The sequence below is a fragment of the Penicillium samsonianum genome (assembly GCF_028829775.1).
Source record: "Penicillium samsonianum strain IBT 33392 chromosome Unknown utg000003l_segment0_segment0, whole genome shotgun sequence".
NCBI lineage: Eukaryota > Fungi > Ascomycota > Eurotiomycetes > Eurotiales > Aspergillaceae > Penicillium > Penicillium samsonianum.
Genome location: NW_026643261.1, coordinates 1,270,996 through 1,291,558, shown reverse-complemented (window position 1 = coordinate 1,291,558; position 20,563 = coordinate 1,270,996). Strand labels below are relative to the sequence as shown.

The window sequence follows — 20,563 nt, the reverse complement described above, 5'->3', positions numbered from 1 at the left end:
GAACTTATATCGAATTATATTGTGGCCAAGAGACGCTAACTTGAAAGTGGTTTAAACAAAAGTGCCACAAGGAAAAAGGGGTTGTGCCGCGATCATCTCGTATGGCGATAATAATCAATTCCCGCAACCCCAATCCATACAACACACGCTCATTTTCAAACACTCGTTTGCACCTTCGGATGGCCATTCCGCACTCAATTTTGGCATTTATATAGTGGTTTTAATCTTCCATTTCTTTCTAAGGGCTTTTCCATGATGACCACAGTGAATGGTTCCAACGATAAGAACCTTCATGACATCAGTACTTTCGCTGAAAGCTCAACAAGTGACGAGCATGCCGCCCTGAATACTTCTTTCGAATCAGACCCCAGGTCTAGTGGTTCCTATCCTTGTCAATATGAAATGAGCAGTCAGTCCTGTACCCTCCAATTTGTCTGGATAAAGCTGACGTAGACTTCTTATCGTTATCAAGGACAAGCCGAGCTGGCCTCCACAAACTCAGGCTCAGACGACATCTTCCATAAAGTGAAAAACTTCCTTCGACCAGACAAAACACATATTCCCAATGATGACAGTTTGTCTGGTTGGCCCCATCACGGCAGACCCTGCAGTTCGATCTCCATATTCAAACAACAGACAAAAAAGATTCTCCGGCCCAAGATCGTCTTCTCGGGTGCATTCGCCGCATCCGCAATCATTATCTCCAATACCAAAAGCCCGGCGCTTGTAATATTCATCTGGAACCTCCTTGCTATTGTGCCGCTGTCGATCACGCTCACAGAAGCCACTGAGAGGATCTCCAAAGATTTGGGCGAGACCGCTGGCGCTCTCCTCAACATCACCATAGGGAACCTAGCGGAGCTTATTATTTTGTGAGTCCAAATCTTGGACGTCCCTCTATTTTCAATCAATATATACTAACTAGCATATAGCATGTAAGTTTGCATATAGCACCAAGTTGACTGCCTTGGCGCTGAGTCGAAACTAATCTTCTATAGCACTGCTTTGTTGAAAAACAACATTAAAGTAGTTCAATCATCACTCCTCGGCTCCATCCTTGTGAACCTCCTCCTCGTCCTCGGGTCTGCAATCATAGCAGGTTGTATCTCGACGAGTGATGTTACATACAACACTGATCTCACACAGTCATTTGTGGGACTTCTCAACCTCACCATCTCTTGCCTTATGATTCCAGTAAGGCGATATTTCAAGTGTCCCAATAATATCCGATGCTAATCTTGACATAGAGCGCTTTCTATGGCAGCGTGAAAAGCGTCACGTCTGCTGATCATATGTCATTGTCCTTCAGCAGGGGGGTGTCGATCATTCTCCTCGGCACATACTTCTTGTACCTTTTCTTCCAGTTTAAATCACACGCTCACTTGTTCCACTCTACGCGGCTTCAAGTGCCCCATCCAACCGATCCCCAGCAATATACAGACGACCTCGAATCGCATCCCACTCAGGTCGGAAGCGCAACCAGCAGAGATATTCCCCAGCTAGAGATGCAAGAGGTGCGATCACGGTCATGTTCGGTCGACGCACACACAGCATCAGCAATGCCACTATTTCACAATGAGCCATCTGAAGGAAGGCCGAGCCTCCACGGACCAACGGAAACACCTATCGGAGACTATGGAGTATGTTGCTGCGACGGCTACGTTATCAAGTCCAACCGAACGATATCAGTCACCCTCCTCGCCCTATCGACAGTTCTCATCGCTATATGCGCCGAATACTTCTCCTCGAGCTTCTCAACGCTCAACGAACAGGGCGTCCTCGGTGAATCATTTGTCGGTTTGATCATCATTCCCATCGCCGGAAATGTTGCCGAGAATGTTACTGCGGTCGTCGTGGCCTCGAAAAACCAAATGGATCTTGCCATCAGTGTTGCTCTTGGATCAGCTATTCAAATCGGCCTCTTGGTTTCACCTGCTATGGTGCTTATTGGCTGGGCTCTCGACAAGCCCATGACCTTGCATTTTGACAAGTTCGAAATGGTCACACTGATTGGAGCTGTTCTTTTGGTCGATTTCATCGTTCTCAAAGGAAAGACTAATTATTTGGAGGGGGCTATCTTGTGTGCCTGCTTTGCGGCTATTTCGTATGTGCACTCTGTCTATTCATTGAAGATGCAATTGCTAACATTTTCGATATAGTGTCGGCGCATACTTGTTGCCGCTCACTTGAGACACCTGTGTCAAGACCCCTGCTCCATGGACGGTAGGACGGTCTGTTCAAACCTAGGCTTGCCGATTCTTACCGCCTATCCCTGGATCTTTTTGTTAATATTCAATGTAAATATGAATTGTAGATAAAGCCATGTAACTGAAATCAAAATTTATTTCTTCACAATCTCGCTGGATTAATCGCCCTCGTGCCCCGGAAATCCAAGCCGAAGCCACCCGTTAAACAAGAAGCGCCATTCGGGAAGTGGATATTAGTTTATGAAACGTTCCCGAATAGAGCTTGAATAACATCTACTCTACGGGGTAGCTGCTCGTCCTTCAAACCTAGGTTGTTTTGGATCGGCAAAACTGTCGCACGACTCCCGCCGAGCTAATTCGAAACAGGATTGCAATATATGGGAGCCCACCAAGAACTCTTTCCAATTTACCCGGTGTTTCCACATAATTTCGGTTAAATTGTCATTTTCTCACGTGGGTGACAGACTCATCTGGTTGATAACCCGCAGTAAGGCTTCCAGGACATCCCCATGTGAAGCCACATGTACCGGATGTGACTTCGGCAACTGTTAATATGGATCTCGAGCAAGCTCACTTGAATTCAATACAATATACCCCGCACATCGTATGTTCTACATGATACGAGATGTATCGCTTCAATATTACTTCAATACCGGCCTAGGGAAATCCGGATGTCGGATTTGCCGAGCTCATCATATATAGGGGGTTAGCTGCGCTTCCAAGGTTTCGATCCCAAACCGCTCGGAGTGGATAAGAGAGAAGAAAAGGACTTTGAGTTCGCACGGGGTTTGATTTAAGACAATAAATCAAAATGTTGACATCTTCACTGCTTCTCATTGCCTCATTCGGCGGCCTCGTCCACTCCGCCACCTTGGAGGACCTTTATCTCCAAAATGCGCCCTCTTCCCCACGCCCCTATGTCATTCCACATTACGCAAACTCGCATGCCGTCACCGTTGGGGATCAGCTGTACCGCTTCACAGTGACTGGCCCTTCCTCGAATAATGCGTTTACTCTGATGAGCACCAACTCGCCCTCCAGCGGAGCGCTAGGCGTGTTGCCGCACATACATCAGAAGCATTCTGAGAATTTCTTCAATTTCAAAGGCCGGTTCCAGCTCTGGGCGCAGAAGGGCGAAGAGGAGCAGCAGGCTCGCCTTTTGACACAGGGTGATTATGGGTCGGTTCCTAGAAACACGACTCACACGTTCCAGATCCTGGATCCTGACACCGAGATGGTTGGTGTCGTTGTTCCTGGTGGCTTTGAGTAAATCTGCATATAACGAACTCGTTTAAACTTGACTAACCTGACAAGGGAACTCTTCTATGCCATTGGAACCAACTACACATCGGGCACCGATACCCCCTTTGTTCCCGCGGTATCGAACAGCTCTTCAACATCCGACCCTAGTATGATTACTTCTTTGCAAAAGTTCGACGTCTACGCCCAGCTTGGCTTCGAGCCTCGTCGTGATCTGGTCAACGGCACCGCTCCCGTTGATAACTCTAAGTGGCACACCGGCGATAATGCTCTCGGTGACTCTGGCAAGCCCTACTTTGTTGCCAGTGGATACGGTCCCAAGTACCTCAGCTCCAAGTACGGGTACCAGGTCATCCAGCCTCTAGTCACTAAGCAGTCCCAGGACGCCAACTACACTATTGCGACCATCTCACTCAGCCGCCAGACCAAGGACAATGCGCCCATATACATTTTGTCCGGAGCTGCTGCTTTCGAGGTTGTGGAAGGTGTGCTCATAATCCAGATCGGGGAGTATCCTGTGGCGACCTTGTACACTGGCGATGTAGCTTTCATTCCCGTTGGTGTGGCTTTCACTTATTACACCGAGGTGGCATTCACCAAGGTGCTGTATGTTAACAGCGGTAGCAATGGTGTGGATTCGCAGCTCATTAAGGGTGGAAAGAGCTGGAACTTTGCTACTTTCCCGAGATACTAAGCGATATCGAGTGATCCTGCAGGGTTTGCCGCTCCTTTTTTCTAATTGATATCAAAGGTTATACATAGAAAAGTCGTTTTCACAATTTAAGCCTTTTTCCGCCTTGCGCTGCCGTCTACCTAGAAAACTTAAGAAGGGAGAAGATATCTAGAAACAAAGAAATCTAAAATATTCTTGTGCTTCTAAGTTTATAATTTAGAGTTTTATATAATTTAGACCTCCAGAGCTGCATTGCATGTAACGCGCCAATGAACAAAGATTCCTTTCTGATCTATGTAATTCTCTATATTGTCTGACTCAGACTTCAAATAGTTGTGAGTATTCCAAATCAACTTAGCCTTGACCGCTAGCCTGTAGTCTCGCCCCCACTGTATACCCAAACCTACCCCTCGACAACAACCAACACGAAAAAGCCCAAAATGTCTACCCCAACCCCTCTAGTCTTAGAACTAGCAACTGTCGAAGATATCCCCGCCATTACAGAGCTATGGTTCACCGTGTTCAACGACCCCGGCATGCGCCACCTAATCCCGGACACGCCAGGGGCGCGTGAATGGTTCACCGAAGCCAACCGCACCGACATGCTCACAAAGCCCTATCAAAAGTACATCAAGATCGTCGACCCCAATACAAAGGACACGCAAGGGAAGGCACGGATAGTCGCATATGCGAAATGGGACCTGGCCATGCCCGACGAGCGCGGGGCTCGGTTCCCGCCTTGGCACGGGGACATGCCTGGCCAGGAATGCGATGCTTTCTTTGGGGGGCTGGAGAAATCGCGCAAACGTGTGATGGGTGATCGGAAGCATTACTGTAAGTCTGGTCTGATCCTCGACGGGTAGCCGCTTACTGCTGCGTGACTGTGCCTTTGTTGACGCTATGGATAGACCTTGATATGCTCGGTACGCATCCCGACTACCGGTGTCGCGGGGCAGGCTCTATGCTCGTTCGCTGGGGGTGCGAAATTGCGGATCATGAGGGTGTTGGGGCATATATCGATGCTAGTAAGGCTGGTGCCCCGCTGTATGCGAAGCATGGGTTTGTGGATCGCAGTGACCCCGCCGGACCGAGTGAGGTCGCCTCGATGGCTCGAGGATAGATATGTTATGTCATCGGCCGAGTATACTCCTAGGAGGTGTGCTCCGTATCGGAGTTGCAGCTTTTCGGATTATAGACAGTAGACAACAAAGAATAGTCGGCCGCTTATGCGGCCTTGGTGGTCTTTTTGAAGATCTTTTTGAAAATCTTTTTCAAAGTCCATCTCTTTTAGATATGTTCCCCCTTATTAGTGTTGTAGCCAGACTATAGGCGGTGAAAACGGTTTGAAATTTGCAAGAGAGCTTTTCTATGTATAACATTTGATGAAAAGAGTAGTCAAGATGGGACATTGAGGACTTTCTTCGATCATGGCTCTATGTTTTCTTTTCGCGGGGTAAACCAACGCTAATATGATTACTCAATTCATTTAACGGCTCTTCGAACAGCCCGGCTGGATTCGAAAACAAAGTACTCAATCCAAAAAAACAAATATCGGCCCCTCTCACGATATCCCGTACTCCCCGGCCGAAAGCTCTATCACACATATCACATTAAAAATAGCTCTTTCAGTAACAGTTATGCCAAGCTCACAGTTGCCAAGATCATAAAGGACCAGTCTCATCTCTTTCATGGCTGGCTAAGTGATTTCCCACCCGCCAAGCATCTCAGCTTGTCACACCCCGCGAGCCCAGCAATAAGCGGCCACGACGGCACATGGGCATATCTTTTGATGCAGGACAAGACTGCCATATCTAAAATTAACTATTCCCCATGTTGTGCCGCCCCGGAGATCGGAGACCGGAGACCGATGCAACGTCTTGGCTATCGCCAACACAAATGGGTTATCACGGAGGATCCCAACTGAGTTGCGGGTGAGATCTAAAAATGGTAGAGATGTGCGTTAACAGGGATTAGGTGCAGAAGCCGGTCTTGGTAATCTGCACCGCAGCCTAATCCCTGTTGATTTTCCAGGTCCCAATTTCGAGTGCTGGATTTCAATGTTTCAATGTGAGTGTTTACCTGGATATCCGCCTACAGAGTACTCCATAATGTTACAGTTATTAGGAGATTGTTCCAACATGAGACATAAATTTCTTGACGCTAGGGTGCAGATCCCCTACATATGTAATACAGTTTTTTTTAAAAAAAAAAGGCCAGACAGACGCTAAGTGGCTTTTACAAAGATATTACTCGCCAATTACCAAGCATCGCGGCCTCGACCAACGTTCCCCTGCGACGCTTAATCAACGCCAAGACACCACCCCCTTCAATTCCCCCTTCACTATGCACGACGGTTGATGAGATACATCCGGCTATTCCGACTCAAATCCAAGTCGCTAAGAGTTTCAAACAATCAGCTTACATCTTTTGCCAACCTTTCTTTCTATCTACGGAGTAGCGGCCGCCATGATGGCCTGATGCCTATAGCCCGCCTATGGATCAGCACCCCAGTATTCCAATTGGGACGAGCCAACGGTCATTCGGAGCAAAGTATGCACGTTGTCTCTGGTCTTCTCCTTGGCTCGTGGAGACAGTCAACAACTCCAGCCGGGCCCCACTATGTCCCACAGGTGATTCGATCTCGTCACTGTTAATCTCGGCCGGCCACTGCGCTGAAATAATCAACGGCTTCCTGGTTGGAGAATGGCCAGCCCAGGCCAGGTCTGATCAATAATAGTGCCTGAATTATGCGTCATTGCCTTTTCATGGAGCTTCCCATTGGCTCATTGCAAAAGTCGCACTGGGTACTTTTAGTTCCCTGCTCAGGTTCGCATCCAACCCGGAGTATAAAGTGAACCCTGGATCTTCCATCTTTCGTTTGAAGTTCGAACCATTGGCAACTCAATCGAGGTTAAACTTTCCTTCAACAGTTATATTATTTAACTGTCACAATGCATGTACTTGCCCTCGTTACGGGCCTTGCTGGCATTGCCAATGCTGCCTGTCCTTATATGACTGGCGAGGCCGGCAATAACCCTCACATCGAGCGCCGAGCTGACGGAGATGCTGCTGCCAACACCGAAGAATTTCTCTCACAATTCTACCTCAAGGACCAAGATGTCTATCTGACGTCCGACGTTGGTGGCCCGATCGAGGATCAAAACAGTCTCAGCGCAGGAGAACGTGGAGCGACTCTGCTTGAGGATTTCATTTTCCGCCAGAAAATCCAACGCTTCGATCATGAACGGGTATGTTTTTTGCATTTTAATTGAAGTTCTAAATCTCATATCTGCTTTTTAAGGTACCGGAACGCGCCGTTCACGCTCGAGGCGCCGGCGCCCACGGAACATTCACCTCCTACGGGGACTGGTCCAACATAACTGCCGCATCTTTCCTTTCCGCCAAAGGCAAACAAACCCCTATGTTCACACGCTTCTCCACCGTTGCTGGTAGTCGCGGAAGCGCCGATACCGCGCGAGACGTCCACGGCTTTGCGACTCGCTTCTATACTGATGAAGGAAACTTTGGTACGGTAGACCCCTTTTGACAAACAGAGGACACAGCTGATGGAATCTAGATATTGTTGGAAATAACATCCCCGTTTTCTTCATCCAGGATGCCATACTGTTCCCGGATCTCATTCACGCCGTCAAGCCCCGCGGCGACAACGAGATCCCCCAAGCTGCTACCGCACACGATTCGGCTTGGGACTTCTTCAGTCAGCAGCCTAGTACACTTCACACCCTTCTTTGGGCGATGGCTGGCCACGGTATCCCTCGGTCGTTCCGTCATGTTGATGGATTCGGTGTGCACACCTTCCGTCTGGTTACTGACGATGGAAAGACCAAGCTTGTCAAGTTCCACTGGAAGGGACTGCAGGGCAAGGCTAGCTTTGTGTGGGAGGAAGCGCAGCAGACCGCTGGTAAAAATGCGGACTTTATGCGCCAGGATCTTTTCGAATCCATTGAGGCTGGACGTTTCCCCGAATGGGAGGTAGGTCATAAACCCCACATTCATCACAATTCTTGCTAATTATTCGTTAGCTCGGTGTTCAAATTATGGAGGAAGAGGACCAGCTTCGATTTGGATTCGATCTTTTGGATCCTACCAAGATTGTCCCGGAGGAGCTCGTTCCTGTCACGAAGCTGGGCAAGATGCAACTGAACCGAAACCCTTTGAACTACTTCGCTGAAACCGAGCAAGTCATGGTACGTCTCGACCTATAATCACCAGCGAGTAATACTAATTTCTTAGTTCCAACCGGGCCACATCGTCCGCGGCGTCGACTTCACCGAGGACCCCCTCCTCCAGGGCCGTCTCTTCTCCTACCTAGACACCCAACTCAACCGCCACGGCGGCCCCAACTTCGAGCAGCTCCCCATCAACCGCCCCCGCGCACCAATCCACAACAACAACCGTGACGGAGCAGGTACGTACCTACCACCACCCAATCTCACTCACCTTCAAACCCCCTTTCTAACAAACCCAGGCCAAATGTTCATCCCCCTAAACCCCAACGCCTACTCCCCCAACACAGAAAACAAAGGCTCTCCAAAACAAGCCAACCAAACCGCAGGCAAGGGCTTCTTCACTGCACCAGAACGCACAGCAAGCGGCAAGCTCCAACGCACCGTCAGCTCGACCTTTGAAGACGTCTGGTCCCAGCCCCGCCTATTCTGGAACTCCCTCGTAGCCGCGGAGAAGCAATTCATCGTCGACGCAATGCGCTTCGAGACCTCGAACGTGAAGAGCAGCGTCGTCCGCAACAACGTAATCATCCAATTAAACCGCATCAGCAACGATCTCGCCACTCGCGTCGCAAAGGCCATTGGCATCGACGCGCCGAAGCCAGATGACTCATTCTACCACGACAACACGACCGCGCACATCGGCGCCTTCGGACAGAAGCTCGCCAAGCTGGACGGACTGAAGGTTGGACTCCTTGCGTCTGTGGATAAGCCTGCTTCTATTGCGCAGGGCGCGAAGTTGCAGTCTGCTTTGTCTTCTGCGGGCGTTGATGTCGTCGTTGTTGCGGAGCGGATGGTTGATCATGTTGATCAGACGTATTCTGCTTCTGATGCGGTGCAGTTTGATGCTGTTGTTGTTGCGGATGGGGCGGAGGGTCTGTTTGGCTCCAAGTCTTTTACTAGCGTGCCGAATAAGGCTTCTGGTGCGTCGTCTTTGTACCCCGCTGGTCGGCCTTTGGATATTCTGCTCGATGCTTTCCGGTTCGGGAAGACTGTTGGTGCGCTGGGTAAGGGCTCTGATGCTCTGAAGTCTGGGCTTATTTCTTCGGACCGTGAGGGTGTGTATACTGCCAGCACTGCTGGGGATGCGTTTTCCAAGGATATTAAGGAGGGACTTCGGACCTTCAAGTTCTTGGATCGGTTTGCGCTTGATGAGTAAAGAATGTCCGTTATGAATGTATGTATGGATATATCAATTTTAAATAGCTGCGATTCTGTTCAATTTGTCACAATTTACAACTCGAACTTTAACACTTTGGAGCATGTTTGATTTGTAGGCATCTACTCAATAAATTTGTAGTGTGGGAGAAATGCCGGTAGAGAATGAAATCCAAAGGACGACTATTTACAAGAGAGTGTCTTTATTGAGTTCTTCGGGGAGAATCTAGGGCGAACCCCAGGGCAAGTCAATCAGCCTCTAAAGCTAGAACACAAACTCTCGACGCCGACGCATAAAGGCATCCGCGCCTGAGACGGCGGCTGCTGCTCGCACGTTCATCTTCTTATTGGCAGATTTGGGGCCTGAGGAAGCAGTGTGCATCTTTTCCTGTCCGAGAATAGCCCACTCGGAAACAGTCGCGCCGGTTCCATTCTTAGCTTTCACATCAACAGAGTCAAGCGCTTGATTTCCCACGATAAGCAGAGACGCATAGCGCGCTGCTGGCACGGGGGATGACAAAGTCACATTTGTTGTGTTTCCGGTAGGGATGGCAATGATATCGAGGTTGGTGGCCCCGGGTTCGTATGGATTCGATTGAATGATGTTTGTCAGGCTGTGGACAACTGTGTAGTCCGAGCTTTGAGCGGAAAGCGCCTTCGCGGGATCTTCCAGGGTCTTATTGTGGAAGATAACTGTGGCATTGACCGGGGGTGCCTGCGCCCAATCGAAGTAGAAGCCTGATACCATAGCGCCGACCTCATCTTCGAATGAGACGGTCACGGAGTTTACCTCAGATGCCAGCGAGGGCTGCCATTTTGTCGAGGCTGCGCCGTCTACTGCGGAAATGGGGAATTGGCCAGGCTCAAATGCATCCGAAGAGGAAACAGCCTGGCACTGTACGAGATTGCCTGCCACAGTCTTCTCCGATCCACTCTGTCGGTTAGGAATGACAACAGAGCCCTTGAGAGGGAGATGGTAAATGGTGGCACCAACTTCTGGGCCAGAGTGAATCGTGATTGTTTTGTTGGCAAATCGCTGATCGGCAGTCTCCAGTGGGACAGCCTCTGTGGCATGGCTGATGGTCGTGTGTGTGTAATTTGACCACGCCGAGATGGGCCATCCCCGCCAGTAAAAGGTACGATACTTCAGGTATGGAATCTGGGGAGGCAAATTTGGATCCACATGGAGGATGTCGTCTGCTACCAGTCGCAATCCAAGATAACCATATATGGCAACCTGATTGGAACCACCGTGACCAGTCAGGAATGGATACGCCGGGTGCGTGCCTCCATTAATGGTAGCGTTATCCACCATTTGCTCCGACATTTGGTAGAATGGCGCGCGGGTATAAGGCTTGTATGAGTACTGCGCATATGTATATGCTGAGCAGCCAGATGGCGACATTTCGTTTGCGACGATAGAAAAGATAGCCCAGGTCATGGCAGGGCCATCAGCAGATTGTTTGGCTGCGTACTAGATCTTGTTAGTTTGGTTTTCTTTTGCCGAAAATCAGAATACTCACATAGTCCAGATCATTCAGCGAATTTTGGCTGGTGTAGTTGGCAGTATAGCCCAGGGGATAGGTGACCATAACCACATCAGCTTGCTTGACGACAGCGCTTCCATTCATGGTAGTGAACTCGAGAGTCACCTCGTTTTCACGAAGCACCAAGACATTGTCAGCCATTTGATCCCAGGTAGCATTTTCTTCAAGTCCAAATTGCTGACGGAAGACGTTGGCATCTCGGAGGGTCTCGGCAATGAGTGGCATTGTGAAGCCACCCGCATCAACGTGGTTGGCATACTCGTCCTATCTTATGTTAGTTTTGGATGTTGCAAAGAGATGGAGCGCCAAACTTACAGGGTCGGTCATATTGGTCAATGTCCAATAAGACCCGTTTCGAACCAGCAGGTCCGCATAGAGAGTAGCCACCGAATCGTAGATTGGGAAATGTTCTTCTTTGAAGACCTTTGTGTTACCACTTGTAACCCATTGGTTAACCAGGGAAATTCCGATATCTCCGTTCAGGTGATATTGGTAGTCCCAGCAAGGACCAGTAGCGGTGCAGTTGCCAAAACGGCCACTGGTCCAAGGGAAGATTGCAGCTGACGGACTGAAATGTGTCTGGTTCTTGGAGCCAGACAAAGCAGTCTGGATATTCTCCTGTGCTTGGGCATACTTGGCCACACGGAAATTGGTGAACCGCTCGGAGGCTTCTGGGTGAGAAGCAACAAGCCCGGGTTGCATCCATACATCCGCATCCCAGAAGACTTGGCCAGCATATGAGTCAGAGGTCAAGCCACCAACTGAAATGCTGTCCACATTCACCGGTGCTCCCGCGGCTTCCTTGACTGCATTCTTGCCAGCAGTATTCTGCAGCAAGTAGTAAGTGCTGGCCACGGAGATTACTGCCAAATCAATGATGTGGCTATCTGCAGGCAATGTCCCGTTGGGGAACGCGTAGTGGTCAACCGAAGCGTCCGGCATAACATTTTCCCATTCCACGATATGGGTTCGAAGAGACTTGGTGTAGCCATTGCTCATCGCGGCGGAGGCAGCCTTCTTGGCCGTTTGTTTCGGATCAACAAAGGCATCCGTAGAAGCACCTCCGACATATTTGATGACGCGAACTAACTGACCAGGCTTGAACTTCACATCCACAGATTGCGCAATGGAGGATTCGTTGGAGTGAACGTATGGCTTGTTGGTCACAATCTTGCGCGAAGAGAGATCCACATTTGGCGACCCAGTGAGGTTCGCATAAACATAAGCTGTGACATTAGAAATCCCATTCGGCCGGACTGCCGAGAAGATTGCGCCGTTGTCCTCTCCAGTCTCCACGAAGTCGGTGCGCACTGCAGAAGCTCCATCGATAACATTGACGATGGTCGCATTAGATTCCGTGGTCGGGATAATCTCCATTTCGACCACAGCCTGATTGACGTACAGCTTGTGGGCGAGAAGACGATAGGTAATCTGGTAAGATCCCTTGTTTCCCTGAGGCGTCCATTTGTAAGACCAGACCAAGATGCCTGCTTTGAAGTCGTATGTGGTTCGGTAATTGGAGATGGTCTTATTGTCGACCTTTGCATCCAAATAGGTATCATTACCGAGATCCAGGATAATTCCCGCCCAGTGGGGAATACCACTGATCACACTGTCGTCTCCATACTGGGACAACCAGGGAAAGTTGCTGCCATTTGTGGTAGGTTGTGAGTCAAAGAACCCACTGACCGTTGCAAAGGTCTGGCGTCTAGAGAAAAGTGGCCAGCCATTGGTGTCATGATCGTGAGTATCAATCTCAAAGAAAGGGCCAGCACTGGCAACATTGATACCCAAATATCCGTTCGCCACGGCTCCTCGGGATTGAAAGCGACCCTGTTCCAAGTTTGTCGAACTCAGAAGCCAATTGTCTTCGTCCCAGGTCACACCATCGAAGCCGGTCTGGTACACATTATTGCTGACGTTGGGCGCCGAGCTAGAGCCTGTGTGTTCTTTGAAGCATCTTGTGATACGACTGTCGGGAGAACCGCTGACAAGATTCAGAAGTAGCGGCAATGCCGCGCACGTAAAAAACTAAGCAGAGTGTTAGACAATTGGCAAGGGCATACGGGTATTAACTCACCTTGAACTGCATATTGCAGTTTCACCACCTTGTCAACCAGGTCAATTCTCGAATAAGTCAGAATCAAGTAGAACAAGAAGTAGCGATCGGCACTATTCACAGGGTGAGGAGGATGGAGGAAGTAAGAAGAGGTTTAAAGGAAAGAGAGATTTTAAAGGCACTTTCCTAATCAACACGAAAAAGGGGATGATCCAGGCACGTACCTATTGTAGGTAGCAATTTAAAATGACTCTGGCTAGGAATGGTGAAATGTGGGGAAATAAACTCAAGCTTACTGGCCCATTCTAAGGTTCAGAGGACTGTTCTCAGTCCAAGGTTAATTATACGCCTTCTACCTATTTCTGCCTATCTAGGTGGGTGGAAGTCTGGCATCCGTCAGCCAAGGCCCTGGGAAAATGTCGTACGAGGCTGCCCTGGTGGTGGCTTGTACTCCGTATGGAAAACGGCTTGGAACGGGTGAACCGGGAAATGCGGGGGGCAAAGACAAAATAGGATGGGATTCTGGACATAACATTGGCTATTGGCTGTGAAGACCGAAAGTTTCCGTCGGCATCCTTCACGGCCAAGACCTACCCGAGTTGGGATCGGGCCACGATCGTCGTCATCGACTGCTAAAAAGGTTTGGCGCGAGGGATTTTGTTGGTTTTGTGGGGAAGTTGGGGGGATTGAGGGGGTTGGGGGTTTGCATTAGTAAATTGTCTGACAAGACATCGTTGGGAAGTTGCCGTGCTATATAAAATAAAATAAAAACAGATCAGGGAAATATTAAATGATCCCAAGGTTATGATTCTTGAAGAGATGAAGGATGAAGGTTCAAAGGATCGAAATTTGAGGTTGAAGGTTGTAGTGAGATGTTTATGCCTCAGGTGTCCACTACATCAACGCCCATGTTCAAACATCATTTTCTCTATTCTACTGCCTTGAATATACCAGGACGATGCACTTCAATATGCTCAAGTTGTTTGATTTCATATCATAGGTCATCCAAGATCATGTTTGTACTCGGCCTTTTTCTTACAAAGCCCATGACGATTGTCATCCACATGATCTCCAATATTTACATTTTGAAACAAAATAGAAAGGGTTAGCCTTATCAAAAAGCTCAGAGGCGCGAGATGGCACATTGCCTTGGACATCACCTCAAGCAAGTTGACAGCAATCCTCGCTCGATCGTTTTTACTGTCATTCATTCATTCGTCGCTGTTCGCATGGGCGTGTCCACGGTGCGAAACTCACGTCGTAACTAACGCTTGGTCAAACAAATCTGGTAAGACCCAAGACAGGTCTTATTTGCCACGCCAGCGGAGGTTCAAGTCTGTTCTTCTTCTTCCTCTTCTTCCTCCTCCTCCTCCTCCTCTTCGTTGTTGTTCCCGTCCTCAGAAATTTCGCCAAGGGCATTAGGTGCAGCAGACGAAGACTGCCTCTGTTGTGGAGCAGCGTTGCTTGGCCTCGAGTTCGCAGTGAGCGCTCTCTCGCCCACGAATTTATCGCCGGGCCACTCCTCTTTGCACAAAGGGCATTTCTCTGCTTGCTGCATGCGGAAAAAGTTGCGCATGCAATGGTCATGGAGTCGACCCTTGCAGTCACGGTTTTCGCAGCGTTGGCCCTGGAGGATCTCGGTCAGGTCTGTTTCGTACTAATTCAGGATCAAGCATACTTACCACGGTTATAATGTCTTTGCAAGCAGCACAAAATTTAATCCGCTCCACAGATCGGTCATCGAAATTCTCGTTATACGTCAAGACCAACCAGCCACGCAACTCCATCAGTGCTCGTGGTGTAAGGCTAAGGAAGCCCTTTGGGCTCTTCTGCAGCCAGCCCTCTTCGATCAAGTGGATAATCATGGTTTCTGCCTGGGTCATACGCAATGACTGTACCGCTGCAGTTTGGGTTTGTGTTGAATCATTGCCCGTGGATTGCCGTTCGCTAGACGGAACCTTATGTAGTTGGACAGCTTGCATCTGTGTAGCTACCATTCCTTCACACAGTCGTGTATTATTTGTGGCAAACATGTAGTCAAGCAAGCGCTTGAGAAATGCGATCTCGTCTGGAGAATAAGTGGTCGCGAGTTGTGTCAAAGGATCACTCGTAGTATTTACAAGCGCATATACTCGCTTCGGTGGTGGGGCTGCGGCATCTTGCTGGGCTGGTTCAAGGACTTGTGGCAGTGAGCTTCTGATTTCGAGGTCGAAGGGTGACACGGCGGTGTTAGCCGCCGAAATAAAGTCAGAGAATTGGTCTTCCCCAACCTCATCAGGATCCACTTCTCGCCCCTCTGCTCGATAATTTCAACATCAGCGACTACCGTCATGCATGGCACGGGGCTTAAACAGGAGTCAAGTACCAGATACTGTTAATATCGCTGCTAGGATGGGTTGCGCATCTTCGAAGGTCATAGACGACCGTGCCATGAACGCCTGGAGAAAGGCACGATTGCTGTCATTGTATTCGGGCATAATTTCAACGATGACTTCTGATCTGGGGGTCTCAGAGTTCGCAATATCAGTCAGTTCGAGGTCCTTTGTGCCAACAGAGCGCTGGCTTTGACGCGATCAGACGCGCTCGCGTGGCTGTAGATGAAAGAAAGATAAGAACGCCCGATAAGGAAGCTTAGTAAATTTGTTTGTTCCTGAGGCATCAATTTCTAACCAACCTTGAAAAAACTGAGGAAGAAAATCGTATCTTCCTAGTCAGATTGGGTCTTTATGGACTCGGGACGAAGGATGTCCGAACCCAGGTAGGAGGGCCTCAGCAAATAGGTGTCAGGCATCGAAAAATTAACTACCTGATGCCTCGGGCATCCACCCGTGAACAGCCCTACTACCCTAGTGTCGTCTGACTTTACTGTGTACATCTACGAAGCACGGTACAAGTATACACTCCGATGGAAGCTTAGGGCACTTATATAGGTCTAATGACATGATTATGCAACCCTGTGGACCAAAACAACTGAAACAGCACTAGCCGGCTCTGACAGCGGTTATAGTTCGTTTCGGTAATTTGAGGCATTCCTTGAAAGAGGGAGGGTGATATTATATTGTGTTTAGAATCATTACCTAGGCTATAGGCTATATACAGTCAGATGGCATATATATTCCTGATCGTTCTTTTTTTTTTGGTCGTCGTCCCTTCTAATGTCCAGTATCGAGGAGCTTAGCCTTCTATATTCCCCTCTATAAGGCTTGATGAATTGAGTATCCATATTTCTCACTAGAGTATAAGCTCTAACTAGGATTAAACTACGGGGTACTAATCGTGGTTCTAAAACTTAGACATTATGATCCTAAATATGCTGTCGAGATCTTCACTGGTATTAGTGTGGGAAACGCACTACTGGGGATCAAGACGCAGGGTGATAGTGCCCGGGAAAATCGTAGGTAAATTGGCCGGGGAGAGTAAACACTTAGAGGCGTACTCAGTGACTGGTCAAAAAGTAATGTTTGGGCGTTCAATCATGAATGTAATTCGTTGTGTATGATCTTATCCACACTTGATAAATGACAGGAGTTAGGTAATAGATAAACCTATCCATTGCAATATTTACGGTCTGGAATGTAGAGTCTCCCCTTGGTGAGGCTCAATAAGCAGCCTCACTACTCTACTCAGTCAATATACAACAACCTTGCTAAGACGAGTTTGAACACGAAGAATTTGAACAAAAATCCTTCCAAGGTTTCTTTGCGAGGCTTAAGTCAAGGACCTCGTTCTCATAAGCATTACTACGAATTTCAGCCCCCTAAATGCCAAGCCGCTTTATCTAAATTGGCCATTTGTGGTGGAAAAATATGCATAGTACATATCAAATATGTAGGCTTGGCGAAGAAGCATACACGAGGGAGCCAATTGAGAGCAGGTATTCCATGCGGCTTGAGTTAGGTTATTCCCTAGCTATCCTACATATGTATACCCTGTAGGTCTTGCATTCACGGTCGTAAAACATAAGATTCAAATCATTTCTCAATCTTGCGAAAAGAAGAGACAGCAAAATGGGCATCTTCTTATCCACGCTATGCCTTCTTTCGATACTTCAATCAACACGCGCAATTGCTTTGTCGACTATACTACCAACCGGCACACATTATGTCACCTCCAAACCACCGCAACCCACTCCGGAAATGAAGTTGCATCGCCGTAATGCTTTCACAACTACGGGGACAATCCTAACTGGCACTCCAAATGCATGCGGATGGCATGACACCTATATAGATCCTGGTAAGTACCCTTCAAACACAGGCCGATCCTTCTCTTTGATCTGATGAGTTAACTTCGATGCGTCATTCAGATGCTCCCAACACGTTCGCGTGCCAAGATTCTTCTAGCTGTGTTTATCATATGTCAAACAGCGCTTTCTCTGGTCTGGTAGGATGCTGCTCAGGCCAACACTGTGGATTTGAGAGCGTCTGTTACAATGCCGCGCAAGTCACTGCGACGCCATCGTTGACTTCAGGCAACATAGCTTTCGCCCTTTTCTGCACAAATTCCACCTCACCTTCATGTGGGACGTACACATGGCCAGGCGCTGCCCTGACCGACTATGTGTGTGATACCACAACCTTTGTGTCAAACATCTATACCGTGGCAACATGGGGAGAACCCGAAGACGGGACAATACTTTGGGCTACTCAATATATTACTAAGATAGATGACGAGACTATGAGCATGTACTCCTCTTTATACGACACGTCAACCTCGGTGTCAAAGCCAAACCGTCAAGCGACTTCCACAAGATCTATAACTGCGGCCACGACCACTGCACAGCCAACCGCATCTAGCTCTGGCAGTTCCGGCTCGTCGATCTCTTCTGGTACAATTGCGGGTAGTGTTGTTGGGAGCATTGCATGCGCCGGTGTTATTGGAGCCGGTGTTGTCTTCCTACTTTGGAAGAGGAGGAAGTCGCGCCAGCAAGATGGATTGAATGATCCAGCGCAAGTCCAATACCAGTCTGTTCCAAAAGACCAGTCGGATCATTCTGAGTGGGGAATACAACAAGCTGTGGAAGTTGAGGCAAGCGACTCGGTCCACAAGATGGCAGAGGCCCCGGGAAGCACCCCTCACAATGCGTCGCAGGAAGTCAGTTCCAATGCCTTCATTGCGGAGCTTCCATCGCCGGATGATGGAAAGCACCATTGAGGGTGATAAAGTGGCGCAGCAAAAACCGATGTGTCGGGTATGTACAATCCATGGAATTGTTATTCTGTGCTTGCGAGTACTTTTATTTGCGTGTGATTTTGTTGAAATACTGGTAATTAGTAATGAGGGAGTTTCAATTTTCTGACAGTGACTTGTGAAAACAAAAATGCTAGAGAAGTTTCAATCCTGTGCCTTTGAATCAGTTTCCTTGACCGATATCACTAAGTGGGTGCTAGACAACGTACCGGATTCGACATCAACTACGCATAGGGAATTACTGAGCAAGATTTGTACAAGCAGCCTAGCTGTGAATTTTATTGATCGCGCAAGTCTGATATCATAAAACGCAAATGCCAATCAGCAGAAGTAAAGACAGACCGAGACCGCATACCCTAGATGCGTCGCTGCGCAAAGGAAAGTGGAATCGAACCACCGACTGATATCGCCGAACGCCAAAGGATCGAATGTAGAGAAACAACAATGAGAAAAGTCAAGAATCGTGGTACACAACTAGTATCTCCGCCGGGCAGGCTCAGGGCTGGGGCTTCGGCTGGCGCTGCGAGGATCTCTGCCGCGCTCCTTAAGCCACTTCTTGGTGCTGAGTCGGAGCTCGCGGTCAAGCTCAGGCGAAGGATCTTTCCGGTGAATGAAATTGCAGAAGCCCCCTCGTACACACCCTTCACCGCTATTGAGTCGACAACAGGCTTCTCGGAAATCCGTGACGGGTGATAACTCGCAGTATATAGGTCGCGCTGCGTACCAACGGGAGTTTAACGCGTCACATGCTGCCTGCGCATCTTCTTCGTATTTGAATCGGCCGTAGACGTTACCAATGAGATCTATTGTCGCGAGACCAGATGTCAGTAGATAGTCGGACATTTCAGAGAGGATACTACTTACGGTCGTTGTTGTTGTCGCAGATGACCAACTCTTCGAGCTCGCCGTACTTGCACATCTCACACCACACGTCCTCGTAGAAGGCGTCGAAGTGGTTCTGCATCTGGCTGGGGTTCATCTTGTTCTTGGGGTCGTAGGCCGGGTTCTGGTACATGTTCGGCATGAGAATGGTTTGCGAGTACGAAGGCTTCACATGCTTGCGAGAGCAGCGGTCGCCGTGTCGGCATGCGCCGATTTTGTAGTAGAACGAACAATTGACCTTGTCCTGCTCGGTACCGAAGATGGATGCAAGGTAGTTGGCCATGGCTGGTTGCTATCAAGCTCTAATGTTGGCTAAGGAGAATTTGAATGGAGGTGGAATGAGAGGTTGGGTCGCAGAACAAGCAGACAGAAATGAACGGAGGGCGAAATTGCTTTGAGAGCTGGGTGATATCGGATGCCCGAAGTTTCTGGAGAGCTCCGAGTGGCGCGAATAACTGATGACTAAACCTGGGGAGCTGCCCGGTCGGATTATCTATTTTCCGAGATCCAATATACTGGAACCTCCAAAGTATTGGGCGGAAATTTGTGCCCTTATATATAAGGCGGTATGTGAGGGGACAAAAATGCCGCCCAATACTTTGGAGGTCCAGTCCCACGATACACCTGAATACATCTTTTTCACCGCATATATTCTATATTTCACGGCTAATTCATTTTTTCATTCTTCCAGCTATGTATAAAACTACTATGTAACAAGTTCAAAAAGGTTCTAAAAAGAGACATCTAAAAAAGACAGTTGAAAGGACGTTGGAAAAGACATCGTTAAAGAAGCGTACTTAGGAAGAGTTATAGTTTGCTCCCGACGCTGACGACTAACTTGGCATGGTCGACAGCGTTTGGTTTAGGGTCCTTGCTGGCGCTGGGTGCAAAACTAGGGCGAAGTTGATTTGAGGTGGAGGCGAGTCAGAAATATTTGATTCGATCTCATTCTTAGGCTAGACAGTGTGGACTGGATAGGTACTATTATAAGTTAAATTAGGAGATAATAAGACTCAAGTGTAGATTTAAAATTGTGTCCGCCGAATGAGGTAGTAACAAATGATGAAAGTAAGAAGCCAGAGACAGGTAAAAGAGGGAACCCAGAGAGTATAACCAAGTCGAGTCCACCAATCTGATTGAAGGGAGAAAGGAGGATATATGAGGGGCGATTGTCGTGGTACTGGACGAAGGCATTATAAAGAGGTGTTTGTAGCTAAAGTCTAAGGCGTTACAACTCGTTTGTAGAACACATTTTCTTGAAACTGATGGACTTACCCAGCATCATGAGCCAACTTCGAGACGAAGAATGACCACTGTAATGTAAAATTCAAGTCCAAAGAAAG

The 20,563-nt window shown here is 48.5% G+C and overlaps 8 protein-coding genes across 8 annotated transcripts; 5 read left to right on the top strand and 3 right to left on the bottom strand.

Annotated features, from left to right (window-relative positions):
• Positions 1-252: 252 nt before the first annotated feature.
• Positions 253-2,321, top strand: N7471_004045 (calcium:cation antiporter; the record flags this gene model as incomplete). Its single annotated transcript, XM_057276764.1, has 6 exons — positions 253-409; positions 473-872; positions 933-935; positions 999-1,194; positions 1,248-2,104; positions 2,160-2,321. The coding sequence occupies 6 exons, from the start codon at positions 253-255 to the stop codon at positions 2,188-2,190; spliced, it is 1,644 nt and encodes a 547-aa protein (XP_057136374.1). The 3' UTR covers positions 2,191-2,321.
• Positions 2,322-3,018: 697 nt separating this feature from the next.
• On the top strand, positions 3,019-4,161 carry N7471_004044 (cupin domain-containing protein; the record flags this gene model as incomplete). The annotated part of the gene is made up of 2 exons (XM_057276763.1): positions 3,019-3,473; positions 3,522-4,161. 2 exons carry the CDS (start codon positions 3,019-3,021, stop codon positions 4,159-4,161), a joined length of 1,095 nt encoding a protein of 364 aa, XP_057136373.1.
• A 419-nt stretch (positions 4,162-4,580) lies between these two features.
• On the top strand, positions 4,581-5,260 carry N7471_004043 (GNAT family N-acetyltransferase; the record flags this gene model as incomplete). The annotated part of the gene is made up of 2 exons (XM_057276762.1): positions 4,581-4,974; positions 5,049-5,260. 2 exons carry the CDS (start codon positions 4,581-4,583, stop codon positions 5,258-5,260), a joined length of 606 nt encoding a protein of 201 aa, XP_057136372.1.
• A 1,831-nt stretch (positions 5,261-7,091) lies between these two features.
• cat1 (catalase catB) lies at positions 7,092-9,546 on the top strand (the record flags this gene model as incomplete). Its single annotated transcript, XM_057276761.1, has 6 exons — positions 7,092-7,388; positions 7,442-7,667; positions 7,718-8,133; positions 8,184-8,348; positions 8,395-8,569; positions 8,630-9,546. The coding sequence occupies 6 exons, from the start codon at positions 7,092-7,094 to the stop codon at positions 9,544-9,546; spliced, it is 2,196 nt and encodes a 731-aa protein (XP_057136371.1).
• Positions 9,547-9,810: 264 nt separating this feature from the next.
• treA (alpha,alpha-trehalase treA) lies at positions 9,811-13,304 on the bottom strand (the record flags this gene model as incomplete). Its single annotated transcript, XM_057276760.1, has 4 exons — positions 13,173-13,304; positions 11,408-13,123; positions 11,069-11,356; positions 9,811-11,019 (listed from the first exon to the last, which is right to left on the bottom strand). The coding sequence occupies exons 1-4, from the start codon at positions 13,182-13,184 to the stop codon at positions 9,811-9,813; spliced, it is 3,225 nt and encodes a 1,074-aa protein (XP_057136370.1). The 5' UTR covers positions 13,185-13,304.
• A 1,177-nt stretch (positions 13,305-14,481) lies between these two features.
• Positions 14,482-15,628, bottom strand: N7471_004040 (non-structural maintenance of chromosomes element 1 family protein; the record flags this gene model as incomplete). Its single annotated transcript, XM_057276759.1, has 3 exons — positions 14,482-14,778; positions 14,834-15,447; positions 15,517-15,628. 3 exons carry the CDS (start codon positions 15,626-15,628, stop codon positions 14,482-14,484), a joined length of 1,023 nt encoding a protein of 340 aa, XP_057136369.1.
• Positions 15,629-17,287: 1,659 nt separating this feature from the next.
• N7471_004039 (uncharacterized protein) lies at positions 17,288-18,302 on the top strand (the record flags this gene model as incomplete). The annotated part of the gene is made up of 2 exons (XM_057276758.1): positions 17,288-17,384; positions 17,455-18,302. The coding sequence occupies 2 exons, from the start codon at positions 17,288-17,290 to the stop codon at positions 18,300-18,302; spliced, it is 945 nt and encodes a 314-aa protein (XP_057136368.1).
• Positions 18,303-18,812: 510 nt separating this feature from the next.
• N7471_004038 (zinc finger CCCH domain-containing RNA-binding protein) lies at positions 18,813-19,503 on the bottom strand (the record flags this gene model as incomplete). Its single annotated transcript, XM_057276757.1, has 2 exons — positions 18,813-19,141; positions 19,203-19,503. 2 exons carry the CDS (start codon positions 19,501-19,503, stop codon positions 18,813-18,815), a joined length of 630 nt encoding a protein of 209 aa, XP_057136367.1.
• Positions 19,504-20,563: the final 1,060 nt, after the last annotated feature.